The sequence below is a fragment of the Canis lupus genome, chromosome 9 (assembly GCF_011100685.1).
Source record: "Canis lupus familiaris isolate Mischka breed German Shepherd chromosome 9, alternate assembly UU_Cfam_GSD_1.0, whole genome shotgun sequence".
Lineage (NCBI taxonomy): Eukaryota > Metazoa > Chordata > Mammalia > Carnivora > Canidae > Canis > Canis lupus.
The window spans coordinates 58,182,297-58,205,997 of NC_049230.1; the positions used below are offsets into that span (position 1 = coordinate 58,182,297).

Genomic DNA, 23,701 nt, shown 5'->3' on the forward strand with positions numbered 1-23,701 from the left:
CTCCCCCTGGAGTAACATATGACACTCTTAATTCCCCCAGCAATGCGTTGTGACCATGCATACCACCATTTATTCCAATACCATGTACACACATACACAGTTTATCTGTTTAGCATCTCCTAGTGCCATCACATTGGGGAAGGAGATAGTGTTGCTCCTGCTTTACAGGTAGAGAAGCTAGGACCCAGGTATGTTAAGAAGCTCTTCAGTGATCACGATTAAGGTATAACGAAACCTAAAACAAGAGTTTTGATTTCTGGTTCAGTACTGGGATCTCACATTTGCTGAAAACCTATGTGTGAATATGACCTCTTGTCTATTTCAACAGGCTTCCGATGGAAGCAGCTCCAGAGAAGATCTTTCATCCCAGCTTTTGAGAAGAAATGAACAGATACGGAAATTAGAAGCCAGACTTTCTGGTATGTCTAAGAACTCATAAAAAGCAAGCAAAGAAAACTTGCCTTGGCTGACCCTCTCTCTATATCTAATAGCCATATTAGATAATATGTAATAGCCGTAGTATAACTTTAGAGTTGTATTGACATATTTTGACATATTTCTTAGTCAGAAGGGAGCAATTTGTACACTCTATTCCCTCCTTTTGTTAGTGTACTGAATAGTTTAAATTCAAAACTGAGTTTTAAAGTTAAAAAACCAACTTAGGTGTTTCTGCTCCTGAGGTTTCTAGCCATGGATATAAAAGGTATTAAAATATATATATATAGACTAGATTTGACAGTCTTTCACCTGTTAGCATAGCTTTCAGGTGGAGAAGGGTAGGAGGTAGTATTTACAGGGAATGGCCAACAGATTCTTCAACACCATAGAGGGTTGCCACTTGCTACAACTACATATCAACTGTGTAAGTGTCCTTCTGGGTCTTTAGACCACTTTCCAATGATATTCAGCACCTGTATAGAAGCTGTAACTCTCATTCTGTCTTTTGTGTGCAGTTTACAATTTACACAACTTCCTTTGTATCCTTTCCCTGAGCAGGGCATGTTTGTGATAGAGTTGTAAGTTCTTATTTTGGTTTCTGCCAGTGGATATATTCTGAAAGTTTCATCCTGTGAAGTGGTCAATGGCTTCTGTGTTTCTTTTTGTCCTTTGGCCTTATGCACATTTTATTGGAGTGAAAGCAATATATTACAAAATCTATCAAATTATATGTGAAATATTTGTGTTTGGGAGGTTATCAAAGGTGCGTAGTATAGCTCCCAGCTCCCAGTTAGTCCATTATCTTCTTTTGTCCTCACTATAGCCTTATCAGGGTTAGCAAGGTTAAGGTCACACATGTAGTAGTAGGTGGGGGAGCTGATCCAAACCCAGACTTGCTTGTGAAAGTCCATACTCTTTTATCTGCAGTCTTCTTTAAATTCAGTTGTTATAATCCTGTTATACCTACTTGTAAATAGTATCAGGAACAGCAGTGAAATAACTTTACATTTGTCTAATGTTGGGGAGAAAGCTGTGAAATACTACGTGCCTTCCCTAATACAGATGGAAGAATAGTTTGGGTTTGACTTTGGAGAAGGGACAGGGCCAAGAACAGACACTTACTAAACCCAGTTATGTCCCTTATGTCCCAATACCTCTTATTGAACATTATGTGTCAGGTGCTTCTAATATGGAGAACACCTAGGTTATTGTCTAATTAGGACATATGAAACACTTAGTTTACCAATTGCATTTTGAGGCAGGTACAGTTAATACCATCATTTGCTAAGTAAAGAAACAAAAGGATCAATAATTTGCTTGGTCTCTCAGCTATGGACTGACAGAGCTTTGATTTGGCCCAAGCCTGCCTACTTTTCCACTATACCATACTATCTTCTTTGGCCACTCAGGTAATTAGTTCTGACTTTCACCTTTAATATGGCATGGGAAGCCCAGTTTCCATTTAGAAAAGAAGCTGCTTTTTCTAGAGAATCAAGTACTTTCACAGTAAAGACTATCCTTTGGTAAGGTATTTGCTATTGCCTCAACCACTGTTAACTCAGTTGTGTGGACTGTGAGCTGTTGAGTGAATTCCCTTTGCTCTATCCTATTGCTAATACTGGCAGGGGAAGTGAAAACTGAGATTTGAAATTAAGTAATGAGCAGGGCAATTTTGATGACCAGACCAGGCCCAATTCTTGCTGTCTATCCAGGCTAAAAAAATCTGCCTGTTTGTATTCACCATTTACACTGTGGATGGTTTGTACTATACCTGTTTGCCTGTGTTGTTCATTGTTAATGGGAGGCTGTCTGCCTAGCTTTCCTTAACAGCAATGGTTTTCGGGTTGAGAAAATCATCATCATTTTCACTCATTTTTTTGTTTAATTAACTTCCTTTCCTGATGTTTGTCCATTCCTGGTATGTGCGTCACCCTCCTCACCCAAGACTATGCTGAACAGGTCCGAAACTTGCAGAAGATAAAAGAGAAGCTTGAAATTGCGTTAGAAAAACACCAGGATTGTACGTATTTTTTTCCTGCTTTTTCTCAATCTTTTCAGGGTTTACTTTTTTTAATGAAACAATAGCGTATGGTTAAGTTTGTCCTTCATCATAGCTCAAATCTTTGTAAGTGTACTATCAGGGTGATATATAATGTTTGTCTGATATTTATAAGCATATAGTTCCTATTTATGTTGTGTTATGGGCATGCTTCTTTGGAGAAGGTCGTTATGTGTATCAGCTTGTCTTCATCCAGTTGACCAGTTCATTGGCTGCCCTTAGATTTTAGTAAAATCATGTGCCTGGCCCTTAGACCTAGATTAGGAGACTGGTTCTATCCATAGCTTCATGCTTCTACATTCAGTAATGGGAGGAAATCTTTAGCTGTCATCACTCCTCCAGCAATAGAACATATATTTTACTTAGTCTATCCTAACTCATATATTCTCCTTTGGATTCAGTCCAAGAAAAATGCTAACAGAAGTAGAAAGTTATTTTCTGTTGATATAATATATACTAAAAAAAAAATTTTTAAGGGAAACAAAGTGAAAGATTTTTTTGTTTTGCCTAGTTTTGAGTTTTATTTTTAATTCCGATAAAGTGATAGTAACCATCACTTAGCAACAGCATTAGCATCTTCTAGCAATCTCCCTAACTTATTATACCATTGAAAAAGCTACGTTTTGGCATCTTCCTAAATGTATATACTTGCTTATTACAAAAACAAAACAAGAGAAAGCGAAAAAACAACTGTGGTCTATTACTAAGCCCAAAAGATTCTGGGAAAGTTGAGATGGATCAGGTTTCTCCCAGTTTCATTATCCACTTATGCGACCTTGATCTTTTTTGCTAGGTGACAATTGTAAAGTAATCACATGGGCTATTTGTCATGCCGTTTCTGAAATATTTCCATATCTCAAATAGAGCCTCTTTGTTAACAGCTTCCATGCGGAAATTTCAAGAGCAGAATGAGACATTCCAAGCCAACAGAGCCAAAATGGCAGAAGGACTGGCTTTGGCATTAGCCAGAAAGGACCAGGTATTTTATATGTGACGCCCAAGACTGGTGGAAAGATTTCACTTAGTGACATGATTTCAAAAATCATGATATAAACCTTGTAGGAAACATTTACAGCTCAGGAGAAAAGGAATGCTATATATAATTTACAGTTGTAATCATGAAGAATGTGAGAGTATCATCCTGTTACACCGTATAACTTTGTAAAAGGGAGAAGGGAATTCATGTGTCCTAAACTGGTAGCATATCCCAAGAGAAGGAAAACAATCTCTGTACTCTAAAAACTTGTCTCAAGGCCTAGACCCCAAACACTTGCCTTTTAGAGTGGAGAATGCTATCAAGCTAGATAGCTTCTATGATGTACAGATTTCTTACAATCTCTGTTCCCCAGTGTCTTCAACCCCAGTGAGTTAGACAGAAATTAACTCCTGTAATCCCATTAGAACCATCCATTGACAGATGCTGAATGAATAACAATAAGAAAGGAAAAGAGTACTATTACCATTATAATAATTATGAAGTATGTTTCATTCTGTGGCATTTTAAATTTAAGATAAACATCAAGATATTATAATGATAATCTTGATTTATTAAGACAGGATCAATATAGTATGTTTCACTTAAGAAAATATATAATTCATCTACAGTAGGTGTATAGGTGGTTTTTAGAGTGAGTATTAGTTACCTAAGACATTTGCTAGCCAGAAAAAGACATTATTCACCAATACTTAGTGGATAACTATGATATAAATGTATACAAATGAATATATCATCTAAAATTGGTGGATTCTGATTGTAGGCACTTGGAATATGGCTTTTTGTACCAATGGTTATTTTTCCTCCCGTTCTGTGATTGGTGAATGAATCCTTTTTCCTTTAACTTATACCAGACAGTGTAAAGCATATTGGTAAAATCAAGACAAGCAGGAAAATAATTATCAGGGGCTGGTGAAGACTGTCTCCCTCATCTTCAGTGAATTAATTTTTAAATATCAATTATAGAGTTACCAACTCAGCTGGTCCCAGCTACCCACTCCCAAGAAATAATAATAGCATTCATGGAAAAACACTATGAAATAAAGTGAAAAGCTGCATCAGAATACCACATTATAGCTTTACTGGGTCCTCTACTTAATAAAAATCCACAGGCTTATATCTGTGTTCTAGAATTTTTTATAAAATTCATTTTCTTCTCCTTTTAGGATTCTTGGCTCTCTACTAAGCCAACTTTATGGGGTTTTTATTTGTTATTTTGGTTGGTTGCTTGCTTGCTTTACAGGGGGAGTTAGGTTGTTTTGATTTCTGAAAACCTTATATTACTGATACTCTTCCCTGGAAACTATACTTTTTTGTTGTTTTGTTTTAGGAATGGTCAGAAAAAATGGATCAGCTTGAAAAGGTTAGTTCATCTTTTATATTTATCTCAGTTTGAATGTCAGCCTCTCCTCAGGGCTCGGACAGTGGTTTATGCAGTACCCAGTATACAGATTGCTCTACCACCTCTTAAACTCAGGGTGCCAGTTGATTAGACACTGACTTGAAAATCTCACGTGTTTCCCCCCCCCCCCTTTTTTTTTAAGATTTTATTTATTTATTCATGAGAGACACAGAGAGAAAGGCAGAGACACAGGCAGAGGAGAAGCAGGCTCTCTGCAGGGAGCCCGATGTGGGACTCAATCCCAGGACTCCAGGATCATGCCCTGGGCCAAAGGCAGACGCTCAACCACTGAGCCACCCAGCGGTCCCATGTTTCCCTTTCTTGATGGGCATGCTGGATGTCTTTTGTGTGCCCCTCCCAAAATCCTCTTCACCACTCTCTTACCTTTCTCTATGTACCTGGAGGCTGATGGAAACTGTATCAGCAGGACTCCATTGCCCTCTGGTTCTGGACTGGGTTCTGCCAGTGGAGAACTCCCAAGGAACTATGGGTGGAAGGAGAGTGTGGTTAGGATTCCTCCAGCCTTCTCCACGTGGGATCCCTTCAAGTTAGTTGTATCCCATGGCCGAAGGTCAGTTTTAGTGGATATTCCTGGGTTTCTTATAACCGCTACATCCCTCTACCCCTTCATACCCAATTGATACTAGCACATTATCTCTTTGTGTTTTCTTACCCACCCACAGCTTTGAAAAGTCCCTTTAGTAAACTTCTCAGAATACCCAATTTGAGACTGCCATCTGTTTCCTGCTGGGACCCTAATTGACACTGTGGTAATGTTAGGAATACTTTTTAAGGAAGCAGTCGGGAAGGAGGGCATTTTTCAAGGCTTAACATTGAGCAGATAAGAGCGTTTCTTGGCTAAACACAGATGAGGAAAATTGATTACTCTAGTACCATAGCTTGTGTAACACTGTGTAGGTGCTTAATGTAATTTATTCCTGGCTCCTAGACATGAACAGGAAGATGAAATTTCAGGCCTATAGTTAGAAAAACATTTTAATTTAAAAGTCAGCTACCTCGGGCAGCTCTGGTGGCTCAACGGTTTAACGCCGCTTTCAGCCCAGGGCCTGATCCTGGAGACCTGGGATTGAGTCCCACATCAGGCCCCCTGCATGGAGCCTGCTTCTTCTTCTTTTTTTTTTTTTTAATAATAAATTTATTTTTTATTGGTGTTCAATTTACCAACATACAGAATAACACCCAGTGCTCATCCCATCAAGTGCCCCCCTCAGTGCCCGTCACCCATTCACCCCCACCCCCCGCCCTCCTCCCCTTCCATCACCCCTAGTTCGTTTCCCAGAGTTAGGTGGAGACTGCTTCTGACTCTGCCTGTGTCTCTGCCTCTCTCTGTGTGTGTTTCTCATGAATAAATAAATAAAATCTTTTTTAAAAAATAAAAAAGTCAACTACCGCAGCTCAAATTATATGCTGCTATCTAATTCATTTTCTGTTTTCATCAAATACTCCTAAATTACTTTTTATAGTAGAAAAATTATTTCTTAGATTGATATATATATGCAGTCTCAAAATATATTTACTGTTCATTTTATTAAACAGATGAACTTTATTGTTGCTGCATTCTTGGGCTAAAACTCCAGGTTAAACCAATTCTCTCTGTGCATGCTGTAGAAATCTGATTATCAAGCTGTTACAGAATGCTTCAACATATTTATGTAAGGAAAGAATTATAGAAAAGTCAAACTATCTCCCAAAGAAACTTGTGTTTAAAAAATCTGAACATGGTATTAATGCTGGTCTTCTTAAATATGGAGATATGGGTTGGGTTAAAGTTTTCTTTTCTTAAACTTAAGATTGTAGCAGTTGAAATTCTCATTGAACTGTTTTTTATCTTTTAAAATTACAGTGAAGGGGGATACATACAGGGCTGAAATAAAGCCTACTTCAGTGCACTAAGGCCATCCCCTCTCGCACCCCTGCCCAGAGGAGGGACTGGGACGTATTTTAGACTCAGAAAGAACAGTGAGACATCTATGTAGGTCTTTGAAGCCACTGTAATTTTTGGAAATGTTATTTTTATACTGTTTTGATTTCTTTTCAATCAGAAATTGGAAACTGCAGCAGCAGAGTTTGTCCTTAAGAGAGTCTATCTTGGGAAGCTGTCATTTAGGAATTTGTAACCTGCTCACATCAGTCATGTCTAATTTTTGTTGACTTCTAACTGAAATTGCTAATTGACACCAGTTCTACTGAAATACATCTAATTTTTTCAGGGTATTTAGGCTTACTCCAGTTATTCATATTGTTCATCCAATTCAGTAGGTCACTGAGAAAAGATGTGTAAAATGAATATCTGCAATTTCTTTTTTTTTTTAAGATTTTAAAAATTTATTGATTCATGAGAGACACAGAGAGAGAGGCAGAGACATAGGCAGAGAGAGAGAAGCAGGCTCCCTGTAGGCAGCCTGATATGGGACTCAATCCCAGGACCCTGGGATCATGAACTGAGCCAAAGGCAGGTGCTCAACCACTGAGCCACCCCTGTGCCCCAATATCTGCAATTTCTAATCAAACTTAAGAACTTTATTTTTTTTTAAAGATTTTATTTATTTATCCATGAGAGAGAGAGAGAGGCAGAGACACAGGCAGAGGGAGAAGCAGGCTCCATGCAGGGAGCCCGATGTGGGACTCGATCCCAGGTCTCCAGGATTATGCCCTGGGCCAAAGGCAGATGCCCAACTGCTGAGCCACCCAGGCGTCCCAAACTTAAGAACTTTAAAGTGCCAAATAATTGTTGCTCTTATTCCCCTTATTCACAGCTGTATCATTTTAAACACATTTATTTTTTAACTTCAGGTAAGTTTTAGATAATGGCATATTGCTCACATAACCATAAAGCTTCCTGTTATCTATTATTGTCTACTGAGGAGAGTTTTTTAAAGATTTTCCTTTATTAAGAATCTGCGGGGACCCCTGACTGGCTCAGTTAGTGGAGTGAGCAGCTCTTGATCTTGGGGTCATGAGTTCAAGCCCCATGTTGAGGGTAGAGATTACTTAGAAATAAAATATTTAAAAGAAAAAGAATTCTGCTGAATAAAAATAAACATTGTGTAGATTTTAAAAAAGCATTCTTACATAATATAGATTTGAGATGTCTTTGTTGCCTGAGATGATGTCTTCTTCCTCCAAATAGGAGAAAAGGCTTCTGACAGCTCAGTTACAGGAAGTGAAGAACCAGAGTTTGAATCTTTTCCAAAGGAGGGATGAAATGGATGAATTAGAGGGGTTCCAGCAGCAAGAACTAAGTAAAGTAAAGCACATGGTGCGCATTTTATTTTCATAGCTACATATTATGTAGATGATTAATTACTCTGATTTTACTAGTCATCACTCTAATTGCTGATGAACATACCCTAGTAGTCTGTGATATTAATCATATGTGTATGTTTTTCAGTTTATGTAAGTGCAAAAGTTCTGTTTGAAATGTGCTTCCTTTTCCTTTTCTTTGTTTATTACGGGCATATAAAGCCGCTTATAAGCTCACACAAATGTTATGAAAGTTTGGTTTGTTGGTCCGTATTTTTAAAAACAGGTCTCAGGAGTATTTCTTAATAGTGGCCCAGTGAAACTTTATATCTTTGTATCAGCTTTTAAAAAAAGAAGAAACTCTGGGGAAAACGGAGCAAGAGTTGGAGGCACGAACCAGAGAACTGAGTCACACCCGGGAGGAGTTGATGACCTCCAGTCAGATGTTATCAGACTTGAGCCAGAAGTTGGAAGAATTGCAGAGACACTGCTCAGCGCTGGAAGAGCAGAGGTTCTTGCTTGGTCTGTGGGGCCCATGGGAAGCGGTGTTAGTGTAGCCCTAGCTATAGCTTGCCTGCCTTTCCCCACTGCTCTTTGCAGCACTTTCTTTTTCTTTCTTTCTTTTTTTTTTTTTAAGATTTATTTATTTATTTATTATTTATTTATTTATTTATTTATTTATTTATTTATGATAGAGAGAGAGAGAGAGGCAGAGACACAGGAGGAGGGAGAAGCAGGCTTCATGCTGGGAGCCTGATGTGGGACTTCATCCCGGGACTCCAGGATCACGCCCTGGGCCAAAGGCAGGCGCCAAACCGCTAAGCCACCCAGGGATCCCCTTTTTTTTTTTTTTTTTTTTTTTTTTGAAAGATTTTATTTATTTATTCGTAGAGACACAGAGAGAGAGAGGCAGAGACACAGGCCGAGAGAGAAGTGGGCTCCATGCAGGGAGCCCGACATGGGGCTTGATCCCAGGTCTCCAGGATCACGCCCTGGGCCACAGGCAGCGCTAAACTGCTGTGCCACCGGGGCTGCCCTCTTTGCAACACTTTCTGATCTGAGTTCTGGCCCAGGGCTTGGGACCCTCTACTCCCACCACCCAACACCTTCACTCCCCTTCACCTGCCTAATCTCAGCTTCCAAACCTGCCAAGCAATTCAGTATGTTTTTGTTCCTAAGTTATTAAATAACCAAGGCAGATTAGGATTTTTTACTTAAACCTGGGTGGAATTTTTCTTTTTTGGCTTCTACTTCAGAAAGATCCAAGGAGTCTTCTCCATTGATAGTCTTCACATGGCTAACATTTGCAGCCCTGACATATAAAGAACCATCTGTATTTTTTCCTGTAGAAGTGTCTCTTAGATAAGATTTCCAAATGTGCTTATTGTCTACTTTCTTTCAATGAAGAGATCACGTGACAGCTTCAAAAACAGGTGCAGAAAATAAGATCTCGGCCCTGGTGCAAAAGGAGCAAGAGCTCCAGGCATTCATTCAGCAGCTTTCCATGGACTTACAGAAGGTAAGTAGAGTACTAGGAGTAGATCCAGGTGGCTAGAGCTTATGGGGTAGAAACTAAATCTGGCAGAAATTTCTGTCTCAGGGTGGCTACTGAAACTTCTGCTTCTCATGCAATGTGGCCCTAGTTCCTGGTGTAGCCCCGCTACATCCTGATGGAAGTGGCCACACAGCTGAACAGAAGAGGTCAGTATTGTCCCGGCAGGAAGTCTCAAAGTACACCATTTGATCTACTCCAGTTTGTCTTAAGTACTTCATGGTGGACCATGAGCATAAGAAGAACAGTCATGGTTGATATGGCTTAATCTGGTGTATTCCAAATGATAATCCTTACAGTTCAACATACATTTATTGCCTTCCTATTATAGGCCTGTGCTAAGTTTTGAGACTATAAAGAAGAATAAAACATTATTATTGACTAGTGTTTCTCAGTGGCATGTTTCTTCTCACCATTTTGAATAGAACAGTTGTCCCTTGCATTGCAGGACATTTAGCTTTCCTGGCCCCTGGGTTCTTAGTGCCAGTAGCACCCTTCAGGCATTGACAGTCCAGCCCTTCCCATCATGTGAAAAAACACCCCCTGGTGGGTGGTACCACCAACTCTACCCTCTTCCCTTGAGAACTGCTAATCTCAACTGCAACAGAGACTTCCTACATCATTACAGTACAGTTAAGATTTGTGTAAATAGAAATCTATATACTCCTTCCTTCTAGGTATTAGCACACACATAGATGCCCAAATGGAGGTTATATACCTCACTCAGAGTTCAGCAGTGAGTGACAAAGCTGGATTCTAGCCCAGGTCTTACTCCAAAACTCATGCTTGTCCTATTGGACTGTGTTGCCTTCCAATAAGGGTCACCCAGTAAATAGATCTCACATATATGAATGACTCTGATACAAGGTCTCTACTCTCAGTGAAGATCTAGACACACACAGTGTTTTCTCAGAGGCTTATAGTTTCATTATAGAACTCAAACCTAACCACAAGAAAACACATTCTTAACAAATCCTAAATAAGTGAAATAGATTTTGTAATGAAAAATATATGCCATAGGGAGAGAGTGTATTTCTAGCATAGGAGTCAAGGAACTCTTCCTGGAGGAACTGGAATTTCAAAGATGGGTAGAGTAACAGGAGGCGGAGAAAGCAGGACACAGAACACATAGGGTGGGGGAAGATAACATACACAAAATTTGGGGATTCAAGGGACCCTTTGATATCAGAACCATCTAACTTACCATGTCATCATTGGAAAAACTAATTTTCTAGCTTGTGGTTATACTAATACGTTCCCTCACTCATTCTAAAAATATGATCAAAGCCTTCCTATGTGCCAGGCTCAGCACTCTTTGCCCAGTGTTAAAAATACTGTGATGAGCAAAACAGATACTGCCCTTGCCTTTGCGGAACTTCTAATCTAGAGGGAAAATCAGATATCAATCAATAATCATGTAAATATACTATTGCAAACCATGATGCATGAAGGAAAACTGCAGGATGTTGTAGGATCCTGTAATGGCATCAGGTTAGATCTAGCCTTGGAGTCAGAGAACAAAGCCCTTGAAGAAGGAACACTTGAGCTGTGGAGGGGGAGAGACAGTGGGAGAGAATTTGAAGCAAGGAATAATGAACAGTACGAACCATAAACCCAGAAACCTTGAGGCAGTAGAAGGATGAGCACATTCAAGGAACTGGAAGAGAAGACACAGAGAATGGACTGGCATAAGGGGAAACATTGGATGGGGTTCCAGTTAGGAAGTTCTTATACCTGTCTTGGCATCAGATGGTGGCTTTGACAAGAGTGGTGGTAAAGATAAGGGGGAAGTAGACATTTACAAAATAATGAGGAGACTGACCCACTCGCTAATGTAATGGATGTAGGAGGGAAGCAAGAGAAAAGGAAGTTTTGGTGATGGTTTCTGAGTTTCTTGATAGCAACTGAGTGGCTGATAGGGTCGGTCATTGGGTTAAGAATATCAAAGGCTGAACAGTTTTATCATGAAGAACATGAGTTTGGAGTCAGGTTTTTTTTGTTGTTGTTGTCCTTATCGTTATTGAATAAATGTAACATTTATAAATATAAGTAGGGTAGAGAGTATAACAAGGCAGTGATCCCCTTGTAGTTAACCCCAGGATGAAAAGAATAATCTATTTATACTTGAAGTTCCCCATGTGCCATTCACTGTTCATCCCATTCCTTTTTCCTTTATAAGGAATCTAGAAACTGTTGTTTCCTTTTTCTTCACTTTATAATTTTACTGTTATTTTATCTCTAAATAGTATGTATCTTCTGTTGTTTCTCATGCTTGTTAAAAATTATATAAATTATGCTATAGGTATTCTTCTAAAACTTACTTTTTGTGCTCAACATTATATTCCCAAAAAACATGCGTTTGTATACATGCAGCTGTATTTTTTTTTCTTTTCTCAACTATATAGTGTGAAGTAACAAAAGTTATTCATCGTATTGACCATCAACATTGAGGTGTTTCTGGACTTTTACTATTACGAACAAGGCTACTGTGAACATTCCTCTACCCGTGCAGGTTACTCTGGGGTATATTTAAGATGTGGAAAGGTTAGGTGTGCCTGGCTGGCTCAGTTGGTGGAGCATGCAACTCTTGATCTCAGGGTTGTGAGTTTGAGCCCCACATCAGGTGTAGAGACTACCTAAAAATAAAATCTCACCCAAAAAAAAAAAAAAAAAAAAAAGATTTGTACTTTTTCAACTTTTCGGCATAATGCCAAGCATTTTTTTTCCCTAGTAGTTGTAGTAATTCACAGTCCCACCAGCCATGTTTGTTCTGCTTCCTTGACAACATGGGATATTATCAGGCATTTATTTTTTGCCAGTCTAGAGAGTATGAAATACTAACATTTTTTAAAAGATTTTATTTATTCATGAGAGACAGAGAGAAGGCAGAGACATAGGCAGAGGGAGAAGCTAGTAAGGCGATGTACTGTATCATACAGATACCACAGTGGCATATGCCCTTCGCAGGGAGCCCGATGTGGGACTCGATCCTGGAACTCTGGGATCATGCCCTGAGCCCAAGGCAGATGCTCAGCTGCTTAGCCACCTGGGTGTCCCCTTTCAGCATGATTCTAATTTGCTTTTCCCAGATTACTACAAAGTGCTACTGTCCTTTCATGCTTATAGGTCATTATTGTTCTGTGAAGTACTCATTCAATTCTCTAGCCCATTTTTCTGCTACATTTTCTTTTTCTCCTTGATTATAGGATTCTTTATATGTATCCTGGCTGCCATGCTCCCTTGTCAGTTATATGGGTTGCAAATGTCTTCTCCCAGTTTTTGCCTTGTCTTCACACCCTTTATGGTCTCCTCTGATGAAAATATGCTCTTAATTTTAGTATAGTTGAATTTATTATTTTCCTTTAAGTTCACACTTTTGCTTTTTTAATTTACTTTAAAAAAAAATGGTTCCCCCTTCAGTGAGACTTCCATTTTATTTATTTGTTTTTTAAGTAATCTCTACACCCATCATGGAACTTGAACTCAATGATTCCCATATCAAGTGTCACATGCTCTACCAGCTGAGCCAGCCAGGTGCTCCCACACCTGCTTTTTTAAAGAAATTGTTTCTTACCCAGGGCTATAATGCGCTTTTTCTGCATTACCATATAGGAAGTTTTACAGTTTTGCTTTTTATAGTCCAGTCTTTAATATGCCTAAACTGTGATTTGGGTATTAGAAAGGGATCTGTATCTTTTTTTTTTTTTATTGTTTTGGTACCATTTATTAAAAAATCTGTTCTTTTCTCACCAATCTGCAATATCAGCTTTGTCACAGTTCAGGTTTCCATATGTATGTAGAACTATTAGGCTTTGGGGCATATGCCACTGTGGTATCTGTATGATACAGTACATCGCCTTACTAGCTATTAGGACAAGTCCTGGTGTCTGATAAATCTCCTCACCTATTTCTTTTTTATGAGTATTTTGAATATTCTTGGCCCATTGTTCTTCCACAGAGAAGCTTGTCAGACTCAAAAAAATTTTGTTGAGTTATTGATTGGATAGCATTGAATCTGTAGGTCCATTTGGAGAGCAGTGATTACTTTATGATGTGAGTTTTCTTTTTTTTTTTTAAGATTTTGTTTATTTATTCATGAGAGACAGTGAGAGAGAGGCAGAGACAGGCAGAGGGAGAAGTGGGCCCCATGCGGGACTCAATCCCGGAACTCCGGGATCACGTCCTGAGCCAAAGGCAGTCACTCAACCACTGAAGCATCCAGACGTCCCTGATGTGAGTTTTCTTTAACCAAGAACATGATCTTTTGTTTCAGATATTCAGTGTTGCTTTTTTTTTAAATGACTCTGTAAGGTTCTGTGATTTTTTTTTCATGAAAGTTCGTTATTTACTGTTAAACTTATTCCTAGGCACAGTTTTTTTATACCAATTATAAATTGTGTCATTTTAAAAATTACTTTTTGTACTTGTTGCTGGCATATACTATAAAAATACTGTTATTTTTATAAATTGATTGTTTTGCACAATTTATTAATTTTTATTGAGCTTAGTAACTAATTACAGATTTTTTGAATTTCTTGAATAGCAGTCATCTGTGAATAATGATGGTTTTGTTTGTTTCAAATTCTTACACATTTTTTCCTTTGCCCTATTCTGTTGGGTTGCTTGTTTTCTTATTGTTAAATTTTAAGAATTTTTTTACATTTTTGGATAGCAATTCCTTGTCATATGTGTCTTTTGCAAATATTTTCTCCTAATCTGTGGCTTGACTTCTTATTCTCTAGACACTGTCTTTAATAGAGCAGAAGTTTCTAATTCCAATGAAGTCTAGTTTATCAGTTATTTCTTTCATGCATCAAGCCTTTGGTGGTATGTTTAACAAATGATTGCTATACCCATGGTCATCTAGGTTTTCTCCTGATGTTATCTTCTCTGAGTTTTATAGTTTTTAGTTTTACATTTATATCTGTGATCCATTTTGAGTTAATCTTTATGAAGGAGGTAAGGTCTCTATGTCCAGATTCATTTTTTTTCATGTGGATGTCCATTTGTTCCAGCACCATTTGTTGAAGAGGTTGTCTTTGTTTCATTGTATTGTCTTTGCTTCTTTGTCAAAGATCAGTCAAATATATTCATGAGGGTCTATTTCTGAGCTCTCTGTTCTGTTCCACTGATCTATTTGTCTGTTCTTTCACCAAGACCATCTTTTCTGGATTATTGTAGTTTTATAGTAAGTCCTGAAGTGAGGTAGCCTCAGTCCTCTGACTTTGTTCTTCTCTTTCAATATTGTATTGGCTTTTGTGGGTCTTTTGCATCTCCATATAAACTTTAAAATAATTTTTTTGACATCCATAAAATAACTTGCTGGGGTTTTTTGTTTGTTTTTTTTTTTTTTTTTAATTTATGATAGGCACACAGTGAGAGAGAGAGGCAGAGACACAGGCAGAGGGAGAAGCAGGCTCCATGCACCGGGAGCCCGACGTGGGATTCGATCCCGAGTCTCCAGGATCGCGCCCTGGGCCAAAGGCAGGCGCCAAACTGCTGCGCCACCCAGGGATCCCAACTTGCTGGGGTTTTGATAGTGACTGCATTGAATCTGTAGATCAAGTTGGGAAAAATTGTTATCTTAACAATATTGGGTCTTTTTATCTGTGAACATGGACTGTCACTCTATTTATTTAGTTTTTGTCTTTTTTTCATTCATCAGTTTTATAGTTTTCCTCATAAATGTCTTATACATATTTTGTTAGATTATACCTAAGTATTTCATTTTGGGGAGTATTAATGTGAATGATATTGTCTTTTTAATTTCAGATTCTACTTGTTTATTGTCAGTATGTAGGAAAGCAGTTGACTTTTGCGTAACAACCTTGTATCCTACAACCTTCCTGTATTCTTTTTTAAGACTTTATTTATTTATTCATGAGAGACAGAGAAAGAGATGGAGACACCAACAGAGGGAGAATCAGGCTCTCCACAGGGAGCCTGATGTGGAACTCAGTCTGAGATTCCAGGATCAACGCCCTGAGCCAAAGGGAGATGCTCAACCCCTGAGCCTCCCAGGCATCCCCTACAACCTTTCTTTAACCACTTGTTATTTCTGGGAGTTTTCCCCCAACTTATCTGGATTTTCTAGATATATATAATGGTGTCACTTATTAACAAAGACAATTTTAGGTTTTCCTTCCCAATCTGTGTACTTGTATTTCCTTTTCTTGTCTTATTACATTAGCAAGGACTTCTAATACAGTGTTGGAAAGGATTGATGAGCGGACATCCTTGTCTTGAATGGAAAAGCTTTGAGTTTTTCACCATTAAGGATAATGTTAGCTGTGGCATAGAAGGTGTTAGGGGCCTGAAGTAAAGCAGCCAGAGTGGAGAAGGGGGCTCCATGTGTGATATGGTGCACAAGAAGACTAACTGGAAATTGGTGACCAATTCTTGTTTGTTTTTTTATTTTCACTATAGAGTCACCTGTATCTCTCAAGTTCATATTGATGTATAATAGAATGAGTACAGGCTTTGGTTCCAGAAGACTTGAGTTTAAATCTTTAATTTATCACTGGTATATGCTTATGGGCTAGTTTGTAAGTTTTGGCTTCCTTATAAATGGACACAATAAAGGGTGAATGTAAGGACTAGGGATAATGGAAAGTGCTTACTCATGCTCTGCAAACTATAGCTGCCACTGCTGCACTCTGCTACAAATTATGATTATTGCATTATTAGTGAGAGACCTATCATGATTGGTTATCATGGCTGAATTGTTTTTCTTTTCTATCAAACTTTCTCTCCTTTGCTGTTCTCTGTTTTATGTAATGTTACTATTGTGCCAGGCACCTGAGTCACAGACTTGGGAGTTCTTTTTACCTCTTCTCCCAGCTTCCTAGTCATGCTGAACTTGCCTTTCACCTCTTTGCATGTGCTACACTTTACCCAGAATTCTCATTCTGCCCCAACCCCCTTCTCCCTTGACTTGCCTAGTCAGGGGGCTTGATCTGACTTCCCCAAACAGTTAATCCCTCCTGCCTCTGATATATCACCTTGTATGTCCCTCTGCTGCAGCATGATTGTATTGTTTTATAATTAATTGTGTGTATACATGTCTTTACCACCAGCCCTACTTCTGTGGGTCAGGAACTGTATCTGGTTGTATCCTCAGAAGACTACACACAGTGTAAACTTGATAAGAGTTTACTGAATTGCAGGGTGCCTGGGCAGCTCAGTTGGTTGAGCGTCTGCCTTTGGCTGAGGTCATGATCCTCAGGGTCTGGGATTGAGCCCCACATTGGGACTCCTTGCTTAGCAGGGAGTCTGCTTCTCCCTTTCCCTCTGCTCCTCCCTCTGTTTGTGCGTGCATGCTTGCTCACTCACTCGCTCAAATAAACAAAATCTTTAAAAAAGTTTACTGAGTTATGGAACCTTGAGTCTAGACAGTTCAATTTCTAGAAAACCCTCTACTACCTATGCTGTCAACCCTGTATTCTTTTCTTTTTTTAATTTTTATTTATTTATGATAGTCACACAGAGAGAGAGAGAGAGGCAGAGACATAGGCAGAGGGAGAAGCAGGCTCCATGCACCGGGAGCCCGATGTGGGATTTGATCCCGGGTCTCCAGGATCGCGCCCTGGGCCAAAGGCAGGCGCTAAACCAACTGCACCACCCAGGGATCCCTCAACCCTGTATTCTATTTTTAAGATTTTGTTTGCTTGAGAGAGAGAGTATGAGCAGGAGGAGGGGCAGAAGGAGAGGGAGAGGAACAAGCAGACTCCCCACCAAGCAGGGAGCCAGATGGGGGACTCCATCCCAGGATGCTGGGATCATGACCTGAGCTGAAGTCAGATTCTTAACCAACTGAGCCACACAGGTGCCCCCACAGTGAGAATTTAGAATGGAAGTTGCTTCTTCCTAAAGTTGCTACATTTTATTCTGAGAAGAGTTTGGCTGGGTTTCAAGCTGACATGAAACCATAGCTCAAGATAGAGCAACAGAAGCATAAAGCAAGGAAACAGAGTACCTGTAAGAAGGTATAAGTCTTCACAGTAAGATATTGATGCTTTATGAACTTTTTTAATTTTTAACTTTTTTAAATTAATTAATTAATTAATCTAGTTATTTATTTATTTATTTATTTTAGATTTTATTTATTCATGAGAGAGGCAGAGACATAGGCAGAGGGAGAGCAGGCTCCATGCAGGAAGCCTGGGACTCCAGGATCACACCCTGAGCCAAACAAAGGCAGACGTTCAACTACGGAGCTACCCAGGCATCCCTGAACATTTTTTTTAAGATTTTTTAAAAATTATTTTTTTTATTTATTTATTTATTTATTTATTTATTTTTAAGATTTTATTTATTTATTCATAGAGACACAGACAGAGGCAGAGACACAGGCAGAGGGAGAAGCAGGCTCCATGCAGAGAGCCCAACGTGGGACTCGATCCAGGGTCTCCAGGATCACGCCCTGGGCTGCAGGCGGCGCCAAACCGCTGCGCCACCTGGGCTGCCCCAAGATTTTTTTTTAATTTGAGAAAGAGCACAAGCATGGGGAGGGGTAGAGTTAGAGGGATTAGCAGACTCCCTGCCAAGCAGGGAGCCCGATGCAGGGCTCAATCCCAGGACCCTGGGATCATGACCCAAGCCGAAGGCAGATGCTTAACCAACTGAGCCACCCATGTGCCCTTATACAAACTTTTAGAGAGGTGCCTGGGCATCTTCAGTGGATGCAAGGACCACTAGGGATCTAAAAACTTATGGAATGAAAGCTTCCTGGATCCTCTGCTTTGACATTAAGTAGCACTTGAAGATTGGTAACAGTGAGAGGAACCAAGTCATAACCTGCCACTGCCACCGCCACCACTACCATCATTGCTAAAGAGATAGACAAATAAAGTGGGTAGCTGTTGGTTTGGGGCCAAGGTGTGAGGTGCACAGTGGCTCTGCCCTGGTCACTATGCTGGGAGCTGCAGTGAGTGTCCTCATGTATTTTAGAAGTTCTCTCATTCCGTTCTTAAGGCAGCTACGTTGGTGTCATTAATGCTTCATCTAGCCCCATATTTCCCAGAATATTGTTCTCTTGGGCATTTGTAGGACTTATGGGGACCTTCTTGAGGGGGATACCTCTGCCAAGTTTGGCATCTGAGTTAAAGACATACATAGGTCCTGTTGGACTCTGGGTTAGTAGAATGAGATGTGTGCTTGGTGAACATAGACAGTAGTAGGTCATGACCGAACAATCTGATTGTCTTAAAGAGAAGGAGCATCTTCTCAGAGTTCTGCCTGCATTCCACTGATATCATAGCCTTGTCTTTCCTACATCAATAATGCTTAAATTAAAAGAGCAATTGTCTCTTGCACACTAGGTTTGAACTGATGTCTGGCTGGTGCTGGGTCCTGGTGTTTCTTCTGTATCCCTTTTCAAGGAAGATTCCTTAGCTCTCTGTTCTTCTGAGAGGCAGTTGAGAACAGAATTTCAGGGAAACATAATGGTCCAAGAGGAGACAGGGAGTGAGAAGGAGAAAGGGGTTAGAATGTAATATAATCTTTGCCTTCACTTGCAGGCCACTGCTAAAACTCAAGAGAAAGAAAAACTCGTCACACAGTTGCAGGAGAAGGTCTCCTCCTTGGAAAAGAGACTAGAGCAGAACTTATCAGGAGAAGAACATGTGCAAGAACTCCTAAAAGAGGTAAGTAGCTCTTTTCGGACAGCCACTGTTAGGAAGGTAGGGGTAACACTGGAGATTTCATACAATCATAGAGCTTCAGAGCCAGAGAGTCCACAAGCAGCTGGAAAAGAAAAGCCCCCCCCCCCCTCCAATTTCTGATTATCCTTCTTACAGCAAAAAACAGCCACCTGTCACCTGTGTATATTGCCATGTTTTCCAGGAAAGGGAGAGCCTCGTTCAGAGATGCCTATGAATGATTAGCATCCTAATCACCAGTGAACCCCGCCTGGTGATTTATGCTACTTGGGCTGTCTTATCTTACCTCCCTGATCTCTTCCACCCTTTTGCACTTTCCAGTGGCCAAGGAAAATTGTTACTGTCTGCCTGTGGCATGAGCAAGAATCACCTTTGGCAGTAAGGGGTTTCACTGAGTGAGGCTGTTGAGCAGATTGACCTTTGCCCTTTCTCATTGAGCCTGCATTGTCTGCCCATATTCTGCTCCTCCTGCTTTTTGTATCTCAGGACTGACCTCACCCTGACAAAGGTGACAAAGCCAAGACCTTAGGCCTAGATTAGACCCTCACTGTCTGTCTTCGTTTCAACTAAACATCTCCTTCTCCACTGCTACTGTTGTACTTCAGGGCTTCTAGCAACTCTAGCCTAGTCCACAGCAGAGGTCTCCAAACTGCCTACCTGGCATCAGCCCCCTCCTTTACCCCTGATGCAGTCTTTTGCGCCCACTGCCGTGCTGGTATTCCTGGCCGCCTCACTCCCTTACCTTCTTGCCCAGCTTTCCTGCAATCTGCAGTGCATATAGTCTGGGTTCTGGGGTGTAAATTGATTTCTAGAGTCAGACTGCCTAGGTCGTATCTCGCATCATCTTCTTACCAGTTGGTGACTTAAGGCAGGAAAATTAATCTCTTTGTGTTTGTTTTCTCTTCTGTGAAATAGAGTAGATAATTGTACCAAACACAGAATTGTTGGTAGGATTCAGGGAGTTACAATATGTGAAATGCTTAGAATGAAGCTCTAGAATGTAGTAGGGTCTCCGTATTTTTCTGCTATTAATATTATAATCCTTAGTATTGTGCCACAATCATTATTATAAAGCTTAGTGTGCATAGGAGGTACTTGGAGAGTTTGTTTAGTGTGTATATTCCTATCCTTAGAAATCCTTTTTTCAGTAGGTCTGTAAGACCTCAAGTTTAACAACTACTTACTCCTGCACCACCACATTAGTCTTATGCCAGTATGTGGACAACCCTACTTTAAAAAATATTGCCTACAGAATTAAATTCAAGCTCCTTTCTGCAGCATAAAAAGTTTCCCATGATCTGCCCCTTTGCCTGACTTTCTAGTCTCATTTCTTGACCTGAATCCACCATTGCCTTAGCTTTTTGCAAGTTGTAGCTCCCCAAATGTCCCAGGCTGTTTCATGACTCCACTGGTGATCACTGCCTGGGTGCTCCCCGCCAACCCCTGGCCACCTGTTAATTAGGAAGCCATCCACTTTCCTGAGGCAGTGAGTATCTGGGTATCTTTGCGGGTGTTTATTGCACTCTATTAATTTTTTTGTTAGTCTTGCCTCAGTCTCAAGGTCAAAGAATTATATCAAATTTATCTGTGTGTACTTTATGATATGTGACTATTATCTCAGCTGTTATTTTTGTTAATACATTTGTGTCCCCCTGTCTTGCTCAAATCACAGTATGTGGTAGACATCAGTATTTATTCAATGGAAAAATGACTGTTTTCTTTTACTCTTCTATCAACTTACAGAAAACCGTTGCTGAGCAGAATTTGGAGGATACCAGACAGCAGCTCTTGGCAGCCAGAAGCAGCCAGGCCAAGGCCATTGACATCCTGGAAACTCGGGTACTGACCTCATTCCCAGAGATTCCTGTCTGGATGGTGGCCTGGTTGGATGACATCGTTGGGGGAAAATCCCCTAGGGTCAGAGGTTCTCTTTTGAAGGGACTGTTTTGAAACTCACTTACACATGGCTGAGTTAGTCATTTTCTTCATTCTTGCCAAATTGCTACCATTGTTCCACACAACATTGTTCTCTTGCTGTTCCCTTTTATCCACTTTGCCTTCCCTCCCATGGGAAGCTATTCTGATGGGGTTACTAGAGATCCTTGCATTGTGGGGTGACCTTAAAATGGGCAGCCTTGTTTTGCATGCATGTATGTTGATTTATGTAAGTGATACAGTTCCACACTGTCACATACTGTCACATTCACCTGCTCCACTTCTGTCCATGTCCACATCGTTGTACTTAGTGCTCTTGCTCTATATCATATATCTATCAGGTGCTGGACATCTGGATTGCCGCCTTCTTCCTGTCACCACAGGTTACACTACCCTGAACAGCCTCGTCCCTGTCACCCTGAGGACAGAGAATGCCTATGACTAAGTTAGGACAAGAACATTCTTGCAAGGGCTGCCCCTGGCTCTGCTCCCCCAGCGTGCATGAAGGTTTCTGTATCTGCATTACTGCTTTCTCCAGCCATTTGTTTGTTTGCCAGTTTAGTGAGTGTGAAGTGGTGGAAGGGGTAAGGGATCTCTGTGGGGCCTCTTTCATAAGGGCACTGATCCCATCATGAGGACTCCACCCTCATGACCTAAGCATCTCGCAAAGACCCCGCCTCCTGTTCCCATGTCAGGCAACAGGATTTCCATATGAATTTGGGGAGGACACCATAGTAAATGCTTATTAGCTCATTTTTAAAATCTTATCTTCTGATAAATATACTTCAAGCTCTTTTTTTTTTCCAATACAGCTTGGTTTATTTTATTAGCATTCAGTTCTATTTCTGAATGTTTTTTTATTACGATAAAATATACATGACAAAGTTACCATTTCATCCATTTCTAGTGTACAATTCAGTGGCATGAAGCACATTCACACTGTTCAACCATTACCGCCATCATCTCCAGAACGTTTTGATCTTCTCAAACTGAAATTCTCACTTCCCATTTTCTCCCAGCCCCAGCCCCTGGCAACCACCATTCTACTTAAATCTGATTACTCTGGGAATGTCCTATTTGTGGAATTGTATGATATGCATCCTTTTGTGTCTGGCTGATTTCACTTAACATATGTCTTCAGGGTTCATTCATGTTGTAGCGTGTGTCTGAATTTCATTTCTTTTTAAGGCTGAATAAGCCTTTTTTTTTTTTTTTTTTTTTTTTTTTAAGTAAAACTCCATGCCACACATGGGGCTGGAACTCACGACCCCGAGATCAAGAGTCACATGCTCTACCGCTGTGCCAGTCAGGTGGCCCAGGGCTGAATAAGCTTTTTTAAAATTTTTTTTTTTTTTATTATTTATTTATGATAGGCACACAGTGAGAGAGAGAGGCAGAGACACAGGCAGAGGGAGAAGCAGGCTCCATGCACCGGGAGCCCGACGTGGGATTCGATCCTGGGTCTCCAGGATCGCGCCCTGGGCCAAAGGCAGGCGCTAAACCGCTGCGCCACCCAGGGATCCCTGAATAAGCTTTTTTAAAAAGGCTTTCATTCCTTTATATGTCTATACCACATTTTGTTTATCCCTTCATTTGTCAATGGGTTATTTCCACCTTCTGGCTATTGTGAATAATAAGCATTAGCTTAGTGCTATGAACAAGGTTTTTGTGTGACCTTTTATTTTCATTTCTCTTGGGTTATACCTAGGAGTAGAATCGCTAGGGGACATGATAACTCTGTGCTTAACCCCTGGAGGAGCTGAACCTTTCTTGAGCTCTGCCTCTAAATTGAGACTTGGGTAGATACTTTCTGAAACCAGGAGTTAAAAAGCTAGGTTTCATTTCTGGCTCTACCACTATTAAAATCTGTGATCCTAGGCAGCCCTGGTGGCTTAGTGGTTTGGCGCCACCTTCGGCCTGGGGCTTGATCCTGGAGACCTGGGATCGAGTCCCACGTTGGGCTCCCTGCATAGAGCCTGCTTCTCCCTCTGCCTGTGTCTCTGCCCGCACCCCCCCCCCCCATGAATAAATAAATAAATAAAATCTTTTTTAAAAAATCTGTGATCCTGGACAGGTAACATTACTTGTCCTCCTATGTAGAAATAGGCTGTTCTCCACGAGTTGCTTCAGCTCCATGTGAATGTGTATAAGGAACCATAAGAGTATCCTCTTGTCAGGTACCTGCTTTTCCTTGACAAAGCTGCAGCCTTCCTTGTGTTTATGTTTTTAATCATAAACTTTCTCAAGGTCATACCTTACTCAGCAAACAAGAGGACTTCATAAGGGAAATTGGCAAAGATAGCTCCAACCAGATAGAAATGCCCCATTGGAGAGCCACATCCAGCTCAACGGACAGGGTCTGGTCCAGTCCACAGGGCCAGCCACACATCCTAGTGCA

The 23,701-nt window shown here is 40.3% G+C and overlaps 1 protein-coding gene across 8 annotated transcripts in view; it reads left to right on the forward strand.

Annotated features, from left to right (window-relative positions):
* Nucleotides 1-23,701, forward strand: part of GOLGA1 (golgin A1) — a 48,872-nt gene that overhangs the window by 4,378 nt on the left and 20,793 nt on the right. For all 8 annotated transcript variants that reach the window (XR_005365000.1, XM_038549378.1, XM_038549383.1 and 5 more), the window contains exons 4-12: nt 329-419; nt 2,384-2,458; nt 3,379-3,476; nt 4,822-4,854; nt 8,045-8,173; nt 8,499-8,668; nt 9,565-9,676; nt 19,228-19,353; nt 21,112-21,207. Coding sequence is in view for 7 of the 8 variants with exons in the window: in XM_038549378.1 (XP_038405306.1) it covers nt 329-419; nt 2,384-2,458; nt 3,379-3,476; nt 4,822-4,854; nt 8,045-8,173; nt 8,499-8,668; nt 9,565-9,676; nt 19,228-19,353; nt 21,112-21,207 (930 nt within the window). In the remaining variant the exon portion in view is untranslated. The remainder of the gene's footprint in view (nt 1-328; nt 420-2,383; nt 2,459-3,378; nt 3,477-4,821; nt 4,855-8,044; nt 8,174-8,498; nt 8,669-9,564; nt 9,677-19,227; nt 19,354-21,111; nt 21,208-23,701) is intronic.